The sequence below is a fragment of the Fringilla coelebs genome (genome assembly GCF_963513975.1).
Source record: "Fringilla coelebs genome assembly, chromosome: 33".
In the NCBI taxonomy this organism is placed as follows: domain Eukaryota; kingdom Metazoa; phylum Chordata; class Aves; order Passeriformes; family Fringillidae; genus Fringilla; species Fringilla coelebs.
In genome coordinates, this window is record NC_140059.1 from 626,657 (window position 1) to 640,933 (window position 14,277).

A 14,277-nucleotide genomic window follows, 5' to 3' on the forward strand; every position below is an offset into this window, starting at 1 on the left:
GGGCAGAAAGGAGGAGGAGTGCGGACTGTGGGGGTGGGACGGGGGTTGGGGGGGCGTTGGGAGGGTGCCGGGGTGGTCAAAGGGGGTTTGGGAGGGTCTCAGGGGTGTTTTGGGGGGTCTCAGGGGGGTCTGGCAGTGTCCAGAGGGGATTTGGGGGGTCTCAGCGGGGTCTGGTGGTGTCCAGACGGGGTTTGGGGATGTCCAGAGGGGGTCTGGGGGGGTCTCAGGGGTGTGTTGGGGGTCTCAGGGGGGTCTGAAGGTGTCCAGAGGGGGCCTGGGGGTGTCCAAGAGGGGGTTTGAGAGGGTCTCAGGGATGTTTGGGGGGGTCTCAGGGGGGTCGGGGGGTGTCCAGAGGGGGTTGGGGGGGTCTGGGGAGGGTCCCAGGGTACTTGGGGGTGTCCAGAGGGGGTTTGGGGGGGTCCCAGGGGTGTTTTGGGGGTCTCGGGAGGGTCCCCGGCTGTATTGGGGTCTCAGGAGGGTCCGGGGGTGTTCGGGAGGTTTTTGGGGGTGTCCAGAGGGGGTTTGGGGGTGTCCCAAGGGTGTTTTGGGGGTCCTGGGGGGTCTTTGGGGCTCCCGGGGCGCTCCTGGTCCCCGCCCTGTCAATCACCCGTCTGTTCCCGCCCATCGTTCATAAGCGGCCAATCACCGCCCTCTCTCGGGAAGTAGCCCCGCCCTCTCCAGGCGCGCCGCTCTCGGCTGGGTGGGCGGGGCCTCGCTCGTTCGCGACCAATCAGCGCCGCGCTCTCTGGCGGGAGAGCGTCACTTCCGGCGGAAGCGGCGGCGGCGGCGGCCCGAGGATGTTTTACCACGTGAGCGGCACCGGGGGTCACGTGCGGCACCGGGGGGTCACGTGTGGCACCGGGGGGGCGGCCTCGGGGTCCCCTGGGGGGTCCCGGGGGTGTCCCCGCCCGTGGGGGCCCTCCCGGAGCGCTCCCGGTAAGCCCCGGTGCCTCCCGGTGCCGCCAGATCTCCCTGGAGCACGAGATCCTCCTGCACCCCCGGTACTTCGGGCCCAACCTGCTCAACACCGTCAAACAGAAGCTCTTCACCGAGGTGGAGGGGACCTGCACCGGGAAGTGAGCGCGGGCACCGGCGGGGGGCGGGGGGGGGAACCGGGAGGGAGCGAAAATCGCCGGAACAGCCCCAAAAACAGCGGCGGGAATCCCGAGTCCCGCCCCGGGCACCCCCGCGGCCTTCCCGGGAACCCCAAAATGCCCAAAACGGCCCCAAGCAAACCCCAAACACCCCAAAGGAACCCAAATCCACCCAAAAAAACTCCAAATCCCCCCCAAGAAACCCCAAATCCACCCAAAGCAACCCCAAAACGCCCGAGGGAGCTCCAAATGTCCAATAAACCCCAATAAACCCCAATAAATCCCAATAAACCCTATGTAAATCCTGTATAAACCCCAATAAAACCCAATCAATCCTAATAAAACCCAGTAAACCCCAAGAAATCCTTTATAAATCCCATATAAACCCCAATAATTCCGATATAAACCCCAATAAATTTAATATAAATCCCATTCCATGTACGGATTCGTGATTGCAGTCACCACCATCGACAGCATCGGGCCCAGGCTGATCCCAACCCCAATAAACCCCAATAAATCCCATATAAAACCCCAATAAATCCCATATAAACCCCAATAAATTTAATATAAGTCCCATTTCAGGTACGGATTCGTGATAGCAGTGACCACCATCGACAACATCGGGGCGGGGGTGATCCCAACCCCAATAAACCCCAATAAATCCTGATAAAACCCCGATAAACCCCATATAAACCCCAAATAAACCCCATAAATCCCATTCCAGGTACGGGTTCGTCATTGCTGTCACCACCATCGACAACATCGGTGCGGGGGTGATCTGAACCCCAATAAATGACATATAAACCCCAATAAATCCCCTATAAACCCCAATAAATCCCATATAAACCCCGATAAATCCCATATAAACCCCATATAAATCCTATAAATAACCCCACAAACCCCTTGTTCCAGGTATGGATTTGTGATAGCTGTCACCACCATCGACAACATCGGGGCGGGGGTGATCTGAACCCCAATAAATCCCCTATAAACCCCAATAAATCCCCTATAAACCCTAATAAATCCCATATAAACCCCGATAAATCCCATATAAACCCCGTAAATACCCCACAAACCCCTTGTTTCAGGTATGGGTTCGTGATTGCTGTCACCACCATCGACAACATTGGGGCGGGGGTGATCCAGCCGGGCCAGGGCTGATCCCAACCCCAATAAATGACATCTAAACCCCAATAAACCCCAATAAATCCCGTTAAAATCCCAAATAAACCCCAATAAATCCCAATAAATCCCATATAAACCCCATAAATCCCCCACAAACCCCTTGTTTCAGGTATGGATTCGTGATAGCAGTGACCACCATTGATAACATCGGGGCGGGGGTGATTCCAACCCCAATAAACCCCAATAAATCCCATATAAACCCCAATAAATCCCATATAAACCCCATAAATAACCCCATAAATCCCCCATAAATCCCATTTCAGGTACGGGTTTGTCATTGCAGTGACCACCATCGACAACATCGGGGCGGGGGTGATCCAGCCGGGCCGGGGCTGATCTGAGCCCCAATAAACCCCAATAAATCCCCTATAAACCCCATAAATAACCCCATAAATCCCCCATAAATCCCATTTCAGGTATGGGTTCGTCATTGCAGTCACCACCATCGACAACATCGGGGCGGGGGTGATCCAGCCGGGCCGGGGCTTCGTGCTCTACCCCGTGCGCTACAAGGCCATCGTGTTCCGCCCCTTCAAGGGCGAGGTGGTGGACGCCGTGGTCACCCAGGTCAACAAGGTCAGGGGGCACAAGGGGTCACGCCGTGGTCACCCAGGTCAACAAGGTCAGGGGTCAGCAGGGGTCACGCCGTGGTCACCCAGGTCAACAAGGTCAGGGGGCACCCACAGGGGGGTCAGGGGTCAGCAGGGGTCACGCCGTGGTCACACAGGTCAACAAGGTCAGGGGTCAGGGGGCACCCAGGGGGCACCCAGGTCAACACGGTCCGGGGTCACCCCGTTTTGCCCCATTTCTGTTCCTTTTTGCACCATTTTTGCCCCTTTTCCCCATTTCTGTCCCATTTTTCCCCATTCCTGCCCCTTCCTGTCCGTTTTTCTCAGTTTTTCCCATCCCTGCCCCTTTTTGCCCCATTTCTGTTCCTTTTCCCCCATTTCTGTCCCATTTTTCCCCATTCCTGCCCCTTCCTGTCCGTTTTTCTCAGTTTTTCCCATCCCTGCCCCTTTTTGCCCCATTTCTGTTCCTTTTCCCCCATTTCTGTCCCATTTTTCCCCCATTCCTGCCCCTTCCTATCCGTTTTTCTCAGTTTTTCCCATCCCTGCCCCTTTTTGCCCCATTTCTGTTCCTTTTTCCCATTCCTGCCCCTTTTTGCCCCGTTCCCAGGTCGGGCTGTTCACCGAGATCGGGCCGATGTCCTGCTTCATCTCCCGCCACGTGAGAGGGGAGGGGGCACCCCAAAAAGGGGAGGGGAGACCCCAAAAATGTCACCTGGGGGGAGGGGACGCCCCAAAAATGTCACCTGGGGGGAGGGGATACCCCAACAAGGGGAGGGGACACCCCAAAAATGTCACCTGGGGGGCGGGACACCCCAAAAATGTCACCTGGGGGGAGGGGACACCCCAACAAGGGGAGGGGACACCCCAAAAATGTCACTGAGGGGGGAGGGGACACCCCAAAAATGTCACCTGGGGGGAGGGGATACCCCAACAAGGGGAGGGGACACCCCAAAAATGTCACTGAGGGGGGAGGGGACACCCCAAAGGGGGGAGGGGGCACCCCAAAAATGTCATTAGGGGGAGGGGACCCCCCAGAAGTGTCACCAGGGGGGGAAGGGGACCCCAACCCCCCCCCTGAGGCCCCCTGCCCCCCCAGTCCATCCCCTCCGAGATGGAATTCGACCCCAACTCCAACCCCCCCTGCTACAAAACCGTGGACGAGGTGAGGGGGGCTGGGGGGGGGCTGGGGGGGGTCTGGAGGGGGTCCTGGGGGCATCTTGGGGGTCCGGGGGGGGTCTGGGGGGTCCTGGGAGGGGTCTGGGGGGTCCTGGGAGGGGTCTGGAGGGTCCTGGGAGGGGTCTGGGGAGTTTTGGGGGCGTCCTGAGGAGTCTGGGTGGGTCCAGGGGGGGGTTGGGGGCCCAGGCGGATTTTGGGGGGGGGTCCCTGAGGATACTTGGGGGGGTCCTGGGGGAAACTGGGGATTTGAGGGATCCTGGGGGTTTTGGGGGAGGTCCTGGGGGGGGTCTGGGGAGTCTGGGGAGGTCCTGGGGGTTTAGGGGGGCTCCTGGAGGGGTCTTGGGGGGTCCTGGGGGATCTTGAGGGGGTTCTGGAAGGTCTGGGGAGGTTCAAGGGGGTCCTGGGGGGGTTCTGGGGGGGTCCTGGGGGTGTCAGGGGGTCCCCAATGCCCCCCGTGCCCCCCAGGACATCGTGATCCAGCAGGACGACGAGATCCGGCTGAAGATCGTGGGGACGCGCGTGGACAAGAACGACATCGTCAGTGGGACCCCAAAACCGAGGGGGACCCCAAAACCGGGGGGGCTGGAATGGGGGGACCCCAAAAATACCAACGACATCGTCAGTGGGACCCCAAAAACGGGGGGGACCCCAAAACCGGGGGGGCTGGGGGGAGAAACCCCAAAAATACCAACGACATTGTCAGTGGGACCCCAAAACCGGGGGGGGACCCCAAAAAACTGGGGGAAAATCCCAAAATCTGGGAGAAAAATCCCAAATTGAGGGGACCCCAAAACTGGGGGCTGGCTGGGGGGTGAAACCCCAAAAATCTGGGGGAAAATCCCAAAATCTGGGGAGAAAAAATCCCAAAATTTGGGGGAAAAAAATCCAAAAATTTGGGGGAGGGAAATCCCAAAATCTGGGGGGGATTCCTGAAATTCTTCCCTCCCCCCGCAGTTTGCCATCGGCTCCTTGATGGACGATTACCTGGGTGAGTTTTGGGGCGTCCCGGGGGGATTTCGGGGGTCCCGGGGGGGGTTTGGGGGTCCCGGGGGGAGATTGGGGTCCCTGGGTGGGCGCAGGGCTGGGGGGACCTCGAGGGGAATTCGGGGGAGGGGATTTGGGGTCCCTCCCCCTCATCCCTTCCCCTTCTCTCCCCAGGCCTGGTCAGCTGAGCCCCAGGAGCAGCCGGGACCCCTCCCCAGTTTCTGTCCCCCCAAATTTTGGGGGTCTCTCTCCACCATGGTTGGGGGGCTCTGGTGGCAGGGCCACCCCCAGAGCTGGGGAGGCTCCACCTTTCCCCGCCACATTCCCAATAAAAGCTTTTTTTACCCATTTTCCGCCTTTTCTGCTTCTTTTGGGGGGTCCGGGAATTTGGGGGGGGGGGGTCTTTACCTCGGAACGGGCCCCACAGCGCTATTGCCTCTTTAAGGCGGCATCGCCCCTTTAAGTGCACCCCCCCCCGTTTCCACGGCAACCGCGCTTTGCGTCGCCGCGCGCCACTGTCGCGCTGTCCCCCTCTCCCCCTTCCGCGCTTTGCGGCCGCGGCCCGGCCTTCTCTCCGCGCTCTCCAAGATGGCGGTGTCCGGGGTGAGTGCGGCCGCCGCCGCCATCCGCCGCCATCCTCCTTCCCCCGCCGCTCCGCCGCCTCCCCGCCGCCACCGGGAGAGCCGCGGGACAGTGGGGATGAGGCTCAGCCGGGTCCGGAGCCGCGGGGATGCTCCGGGGGGCGCGGATGGCGGCGGGAAGGGGGGGGGGGGGAGCCCTGAGGGGAGCCGGGGTTGGGGGGGGGGGGCGGGGGTGTTCCCTCATGAAGGGCGGGGGGGACGGGGGGTGTCACACCCTTGGGGACACTTTGGGGACCCCCTGGCCCAATTTCCCCCCCATTCCTTCCCCGGTAGCCCCAAAATCCGGGGGGTTCAGGCGGCGCCGCTGTGGGACCCGAGGCTGTGCCCCCGGTTCGGGACCCCGCGGCCACCCCGGGCCCAAACCTTGGGGACACTTTGGGGACCCTCCGGGTGTCCTGGACCCCAAAACCAGGGGGTCTGCACACCCCAGTCACAGCTTTGGGTCCCCAGTTGGGGACCCCCGTGCCACCCCCGTGTCCCGGATTTTGGGGACACTTTGGAGACACTTAAGGGACACTTTGGGGACCCTCTCGACATCCTGTACCCCAAAATCTGGCGGGATTTCCCACCCCAATCACTGCAGATCCAATTTAAAGTCCCAATTGGGGACCCCCTGTGCCACCCCCGTGTCCCAGATTTTGGGGACACTTTAAAGGACACTTAAGAGACATTTTGGGGACCCTCTGGACATCCTGTACCCCAAAATCTGGGGTGGATTTCACACCCCAATCACTGCTGGCCCAGCTCTGAGTCCCCAGCTCGGGACCCCCTGTGCCACCCCCGTATCCCGGATTTTGGGGACACTTTGGGGAATCTCTAGGGACATTTTGGGGACACTTTAGGGACACTTTAAGGGACATTTTGGGGATGTTTTGGGACCCTCTGGACATCCCGTACCCCAAAACCCGGGGAGGATTTCGCACCGCAATCACTGTGGGCCCAACTTTGAGTCCCCAATTCAGGACCCCCCGTGCCACCCCCGTATCCCAGATTTTGGGGACACTTTGGGGACCCTCTGGGGACACTGTGGACCCTCTGTTGCCCCCCAGACCCTGTACACGTACCCCGAGAACTGGCGCGCCTTCAAGGCGCTGATCGCGGCGCAGTACTCGGGCGCCCGGCTGCGCGTGCTCTCGGCCCCGCCGCACTTCAGCTTCGGCCACACCAACCGCAGCCCCCAGTTCCTCAAGAAGTTCCCTCTGGGCAAGGTAAGACACCCCAAAATTCACCCCAGAACACCCTACAAACAGGATTGGGGCTTGGGGATTGGGGTTTGGGAGGTTCGGATCCCCCGGTTCCTCAAGAAGTTCTCTCTGGGCAAGGTAAAACCCCCAGAACAGCCCAGAAACATCCTAAAAACAGAATTGGGGCTCTGGACTTGGGGGTTTGGGAGGTTCTGACCCCCCAGTTCCTCAAGAAGTTGCCTCTGGGCAAGGCAAAACACCCCAAAAATACCCCAAAAGCAGCCCAGAAACATCCCAGAAACACCCTAAGAACAGAATTGGGGTTTGGGGGGATTGGGATTTGGGGTTTGGGAGGTTCAGATCCCCAGTTCCTCAGGGAGTTCCTGCTGGGGAAGGTAAAACGTCCAAAACCACCCCAAAAACTGCCCAGAATCAGGGTTGGGGCTCTGGGCTTTGGGATTTGGGGTTCCACCCTGAGATCCCCAAATTTGGGGTTTTGGAGGTTCCCCCCCACCAGCTCCTCGGGAAGTTCCCGCTGGGGAAGGTAAAAAATGCCCAAAACACCCCAAAACCAGCCCAAAATTGGGTTTGGGGGCTCTGGGATTTGGGGGCTTTGGGGTTTGGGATTTGGGGTGTGGGGTTTGGCATTCCCCCCTGAGATCCCCAAATTTGGGGTTTGGGAGGTTCCCTCCCCCAGCTCCTCGGGAAGTTCCCGCTGGGGAAGGTGCGTCGTGACCCCAAAAAAAACCCCAAACACCAAAATTTGGGAAGTTTGGCTTTAACAGAATTTGAGGTTTGGGGAATTTGGGTTTTGGGGAGGGAACTTGAGGTTTTTTGGGTTTTGGGGGGTTTGGGGTCACAATTTGGGTCAGAATTTGGAGGTTTTGGGTCTGAATTTGGGGGTTTTGGGTCAGAATTTGGGGTTTTTGGGTCAGAATTTGGGATTCTTGGTCAGAATTTGGGGGTTTGGGTCAGAATTTGGAGGGTTTGGGTCAGAATTTCGAGTTTTTGGGTCCGAGTTTGGTGGTTTGGGGTCAGAATTTGGGGTTTTGGGGTAGAATTTGGGGGTTTGGGGTCAGAATTTTGGGGGTTTCACCCCAAATCTCCCTTGCAGGTCCCGGCCTTCGAGGGGGACGACGGATTCTGCGTCTTTGAGAGCAACGCCATCGCCTACTATGGTGGGTAATTAGCCTGATTGGGCCTTAATTAGCGCCCTCCGCTCTTAGTTGGGTTCCTTTCTCTTGGTTATTAATTAGTTAATTAATTAATTAACCCTTTCTTGTCTGCACTGGAGCCCAGAGTCAGTCACTGATGGCTCCTTCACGATCCCCTTTGCTCATTAACGATTCCTCCTGGTCTCTAACGGGTCCCTGCCCTAATTAACTACCCCGCTGACTAATTAACGACCCCGCTGGCAAATTAATTAACCCTTTCCCACCCAGTGAGCACCAAGTTCATCACTTTATCCCCCCCCTTAACGATGTCCCTTTGCTCATTAACGATTTCTCCTGGCCTCCATCCGGTCCCTGCCCTAATTAACGACCCTGTTTGCTAATTGATTAACCCTTTCCTGAGCAGTGAGCACGGAGGAGCTGCGGGGCAGCACCCCCGAGGCCGCAGCTGCCGTCCTGCAGTGGGTGAACTTCGCCGACAGCGACGTCGTGCCCCCGGCCAGCACCTGGGTGTTCCCCACGCTGGGCATCCTGCACTACAACAAACAGGTGGGGCCTCCTCGGGATTGGGGGATTTTTGGGAAATTTTGGGATTTTTTGGGGGTTTTTTTGGGGATTTTTGGGGAATTTTTTAGGGTTTTTTTGAATTTTTCTTGATTTTTTTTAATATTTTTGGGGGTGTTCCCCACGCCGGACATCCTGCACTACAACAAACAGGTGGGGCCTCCTCCCCTGGGGAGGATTGGGGGAGTTTTGGGGAATTTTGGGGATTTTTTTGGGATTTTTGGGGAATTTTTTAGGATTTTTTTGAATTTTTCCTGATATTTTTGAATGTTTTTTGGGGTTTTCCCCACGCTGGGCATCCTGCACTACAGCGAACGGGGGGGGCCATTTTGGGGGATTTTGGGTTTCTTTGGGGGGTCCTGGGGGAGATCTGAGGGGATTTGGGAGGGTCAGGGGTGGTTTTGGGGTTCCCCATCCCAATTTTGGGGTCCCTTGCCCAATGTTGAGGTTCCCCTCCCAAACTCTGGCTCGCATTCCCCACTTTTGGGGTTTCCCTCCACGATTTTGGGGTCCATTCCCCAGTTTCATTTTCCTCTCCCCAATTTTGGGTTCCCCATCCCATTTTTGGGGTGCATTCCCCAATTTCAGGGTGCACTCCCTGATTTCGGGGTCTCCATCCCAGTTTTGGGGTGCATTCCCTGGTTTGGGGGTACATTCCCCAATTTTGGGGTGCCCCCCCGGGGTTTGGGGTGCACTCCCGGGTTTTGGGGTGCCCTCCCCGACTCGGGGTCCCCCTCTGTTTTTGGGGTCCCAGGCCACGGAGGTGGCGAAGGAGGAGGTGCGGAAGGTGCTGGGGGTCCTGGACGGGCACCTGAGGACCAGAACCTTCCTGGTGGGGGAGAGGGTGAGCCTGGCCGACATCAGCCTGGTCTGCGCCCTGCTCTGGCTCTACAAACAGGTACGGCCTCACCTGGGGGGTTTGGGGGGGTTTGGGGGTGTCCTGGAGGTGGTTTTGGGGCTCCCAGGTGTATTTGGGGTGCGGTCAGGGTGCATTTGTGGGACCCCAGAAGTATCTCAGGTGTACCCCAGGAGTATCCCAGGTGTACCCAGGTGTATCTGAGTTGTACCCCAGGAGTATCTGAGGTGTATCTCAGGTGTATCCCAGGTGTATCTGAGTTGTACCCAGGTGTATCTGAGTTGTACCCCAGGAGTATCTGAGGTGTATCTCAGGTGTTTCTCTCCGCAGGTGCTGGACCCCGCCTTCCGGGGCCCCTTCGGGAACGTCACGCGCTGGTTCCTCACCTGCCTGAACCAGCCCCAGTTCAAGGCCGTGCTGGGCGAGGTGCAGCTGTGCCAGAGGATGGCCCAGTTCGACGGTGGGCACACCTGGGGGCACACCTGGGCACACCTGGGGGGTGGGACACACCTGGGCACACCTGGGGGAACCGAGTCCTTTTTTTGAGCCAAGAAAATGTGAAATTTTGGGCGTTTTTTGACTTAAGAAGCCCCAAAATAATGGGAATTTTTTATTTTTTTGTCAAATAAAGCCAAGAAGTTTGCGGAGAGCCAGGCCCGGAAGGAGAAGGAGAAGGAGAAGGAGCCCCCCAGGAAGGGGGAGAGGGAGAAGGAGCCCCCCAAGAAGGAGAAGCCCCCCCGGAAGGAGGAGAAGCGGCCGCAGCCCGAGGAGGAGCTGGACGAGTGCGAGCAGGTCCTGGCAGCCGAGCCCAAGGCCAAGGACCCCTTTGCACACCTGCCCAAGAGGTGGGGACACACCTGAGATACCTGGGGACACAGCTGGGGGGGTTAGGGACACACCTGGGCACAGCTGGGACACACCTGGGGGGGGTTAGGGACACGCCTGGGCACAGCTGGGACACACCTGGCAGGTCCTGGCAGCTGAGCCCAAGGCCAAGGACCCCTTTGCACACCTGCCCAAGAGGTGGGGACACACCTGAGATACCTGGGGACACAGCTGGGGGACACCTGGGGAACACTCCAAGGCTTTTAGGGTCACTGTGGGGTCACTCTGGGTCTCCCCTGTGTCCGTCCATCTGTCCGCAGTCCGTTTGTCCTGGACAAGTTCAAGCGCAATACTCCAACGAGGACACGCTGGGCGTGGGGACAGAGGGACACTGAGGGGTTCAGGGTCACTGTGAGGGGTCAGGGGTCACTCTGTCCGTCTGTCCGTCCCCAGCCCGTTTGTCCTGGATGAGTTCAAGCGCAAGTACTCCAACGAGGACACGCTGGGCGTGGGGACAGAGGGACACTGAGGGGACACAGGGACACTGAGGGGTTCAGGGTCACCCTGGGGTCACTGTGAGGGGTCAGGGGTCACTCTGTCCGTCTGTCCGTCCCCAGTCCGTTTGTCCTGGACGAGTTCAAGCGCAAGTACTCCAACGAGGACACGCTGGGCGTGGCCCTGCCGCACTTCTGGGAGCACTTTGACCGCGAGGGTTGGTCCCTGTGGTACTGCCAGTACCGGTACCCCGAGGAGCTGAGCCAGACCTTCATGAGCTGCAACCTCATCACAGGTGCGCCTTCATCCTCAGCATCATCTTCATTATCTTCATCATCCTCATCTTCATCCTCATCCTCTCCTTCATCCTCATCTTCATCCCCATCCCCACCTTTCCCCACCCCGAGGAGCTGAGCCAGACCTTCATGAGCTGCAACCTCATCACAGGTGCGCCTTCATCCTCAGCATCATCTTCATCATCTTCGTCCTCTTCTTCATCCTCTCCTTCATCCTCATCCTCTCCTTCATCCTCATCTTCATCCCCATCCCCACCCTTCCCCACCCCGAGGAGCTGAGCCAGACCCTCATGAGCTGCAACCTCATCACAGGTGCGCCTTCATCCTCGTCATCATCCTCATCTTCATCTTCATCCTCAACTTCATCCTCTCCTTCATCCTCATCTTCACCCTCATCTTCATCCTCATCTTCATTATCTTCATCATCCTCATCATCATCCTCATCATCATCCTCATTTTCATCTTCACTGTCTTCATCTTCATCTTCACCCCCATCCCCATCCCTGTCCCTGCTGTCACCCACCCCCATCCTTCCTATCTCTGTCCTTCCCCACCCCGAGGAGCCCCCCCAAACCTTCATCCTCTTCATCTTCTTCATCCTCTTCCTCCTCTTCTTCATCCTCTTCCTCCTCTTCTTTCTCTACCCCTTCATCCTCTTCATCTTCTTCATCCTCCTCTTCCTCCTCCCTGCCCTTTTTCCCCTGGTTTTTCCTTCCCTATTTTTTCTCCTTTCCTTTCCCTTTCTCTCCTTTTTCCGCATTCTCCCCCAATTTTCCCTCCTCTCTCTCTCTGCCGTTCCCCTCCCCCTTCTCCTGCCCTCCCTCTCCCGTCCCCCTTTTCTCCTTTTTCCTGGTTTTTTCTCCTTTCTCTCACTTTTCCAGTCTCTTTTCCCAATTCCATTTTCCTTTTCCCTCTCCTTTCATTGTCTGTCCCTTCTCTTTCCATTTTTCTTTTTCCCTTTTCCCTCTTTTTGCCTTTTTCCTCTCCCATTCCCTCTCACTTTCCCGTCCATCATTCCCATTTTTCCCCTCTCCCAGAGCCCCCCAGCCCCTCACAGGTCCCCTTTCTCTCCCTTTCTCTCACTTTTCCCCGTTTTTCCCCGTTTTCCCCCGTTTTCCCCGTCCCAGGGATGTTCCAGCGCCTGGACAAGCTGAGGAAGAACGCCTTCGCCTCCGTGGTGCTCTTTGGGAAGGACCACGACAGCAGCATCTCGGGGGTCTGGGTGATGAGGGGGCAGGAGCTGGCCTTCACGGTGAGGAGATCCCAAAAACCCCAAAACTGGCCCCAAAACGTCCCCCAAAAACCACCAGGGTGGAGTTCAGAGCGAGAAAACCCCAAAAATCCCCACTGAAACAGCCCAAAACGGCCCAAAATGGCCCAAACTCCAGGGGCAGGAGCTGCCCTCACGGTGAGGAAATCCCAAAAAATTCAAAAATAACCACAAAAAATCAGTGGGGTAGTGATTTTGGGGAGAAAACCCCAAAAATCCTCACTGAAACAGCCCAAAACGGCCCAAAATAGCCCAAACTCCAGGGGCAGGAGCTGCCCTCACGGTGAGAAAACCCCAAAAATTCCCCAAATCCCCTCAAAATTCCCCAGGAAAATCCACGGGATGGCAAAACCCCCAAAACCCCAGGGAAATTCCGATTTCCATGCAGTTTTTTGCAGAAAATTGTGATTTTTGTCAATAATTCCCATTTTCTCTGTTTTCTGCACCATTTCCCAGCTGTGCCCAGGTAGATCACAACTCCTACACCTGCCAGAAACCCCAAAAATCCCCCAAAAACCCCAAAACCCCAGGGAAATTCCGATTTTCATGCTATTTTTCCTAGGAATATCCAATTTTTTTGCAGAAAGTTGTGATTTTCTGTAACTAATTCCCATTTTCCCATTTTTCTGCCCCATTTCCCAGCTGTGCCTGGACTGGCAGGTGGATCACGAGTCCCACACCCCAAAAACCACCCCAAAACCCCCAAAATCCCAGATTTCCATGTGGTTTTTAAAGGGAATATCGGATTTCTCTGCAGTTTTTTGCAGAAAGTTGTGATTTTTGGTAACTGACTCCCATTTTCCCCGTTTTCTGCCCCGTTTCCCAGCTGTGCCCAGACTGGCAGGTGGATTACGAGTCCTACACCCCAAAAACCCCCCAAAATCCTGGATTTCCATGTGGTTTTTGATGGGAATATCGGATTTTTCTGCAGTTTTTTCTGATAACTTTACATTTTTGGTAACTGACTCCCATTTTCTCATTTTTTTGCCCCATTTTCCCAGCTGTGCCCGGACTGGCAGGTGGATTACGAGTCCTACACCTGGCGCAAGCTGGACCCCGACAGCGCCGAGTGCCGGACGCTGGTGACGGAATATTTCCTGTGGGAGGGCGAGTTCAGGCACGTGGGCAAGCCCTTCAACCAGGGCAAGATCTTCAAATAAAACGGGGCAAAACCCGCGGATTTCGGGCAAAAATTCGGGATTTCACAGCCCCTTCCAGCAGGGAAACACCTGCACGGAAAATCCCCTGGGTTTGGGCAAAAACCTCGGGGTTTTCGGTCGAAAATTCAAATTTTTTCAGTCAAAAAGGGAAGGGTTTCCGAGCCCTTCCAGCAGGGCAGGGTCTTTGAGTGAAATTTGGGTTAAAATCCGGGGATTTTGGGTAAAAATCCCGGGGTTTCGCAGCTCTTCAACCAGGGGGAAACCTTCAAAGAAAATCCCATGGGTTTGGGCAGAAATCCCGGGGTTTTGGGTCAAAAATTCTTGGGTTTCAGAGCCCTTCAAGCAGGGCAGGATCTTCAGATAAAATGGGACAAATTCCTGGGGTTTTGGGCAAAAATCCTGGGGCTTCAGAGCCCTTCAGCCAGGGCGAGAGCTTCGGATAAAATGGGTCAAAATCCGGGGATTTGGGGTTTAATTCCTGGAACTTGGGGCTCAAATCCCTGAATTTCGGGCTGAAATCCCAGGATTTTGGGGCCTTTCAAGATCTTCAAATCAGTTTGGGCTCAAATCCCAGGATTTTGGGCTCAAATCCCAGAATTTTGGGCTCAAATCCCAGGATTTTGGGCTCAAATCCCAAAATTTTGGGCTCAAATCCCAGGATTTCGGGGCCCTTCAAGCACAGCGAGATCTTCAAGTGACCCCCTGGAATTTTGGGCTGAAATCCCAGAATTTTGGGCTCAGATCCCGGGATTTCGGGGCCCTCTGGGAGTTTTGCTTCTCCATCCAATAAAAAGTTTGGGACAGGA

General features: G+C 56.8%; 2 protein-coding genes across 2 annotated transcripts; both read left to right on the forward strand.

Moving 5' to 3' along the window:
* The first annotated feature begins 700 nt into the window (after positions 1-700).
* On the forward strand, positions 701-5,357 carry POLR2G (RNA polymerase II subunit G). Its single transcript, XM_084224078.1, has 8 exons — positions 701-809; positions 967-1,076; positions 2,696-2,855; positions 3,456-3,506; positions 3,945-4,010; positions 4,490-4,561; positions 4,979-5,012; positions 5,183-5,357. Exons 1-8 carry the CDS (start codon positions 798-800, stop codon positions 5,194-5,196), a joined length of 519 nt encoding a protein of 172 aa, XP_084080204.1. The 5' UTR covers positions 701-797; the 3' UTR covers positions 5,197-5,357.
* A 185-nt stretch (positions 5,358-5,542) lies between these two features.
* EEF1G (eukaryotic translation elongation factor 1 gamma) lies at positions 5,543-14,277 on the forward strand. Its single transcript, XM_084224070.1, has 10 exons — positions 5,543-5,611; positions 6,699-6,857; positions 7,948-8,011; positions 8,412-8,554; positions 9,324-9,467; positions 9,756-9,885; positions 10,057-10,270; positions 10,868-11,040; positions 12,169-12,293; positions 13,313-14,277. Exons 1-10 carry the CDS (start codon positions 5,597-5,599, stop codon positions 13,469-13,471), a joined length of 1,326 nt encoding a protein of 441 aa, XP_084080196.1. The 5' UTR covers positions 5,543-5,596; the 3' UTR covers positions 13,472-14,277.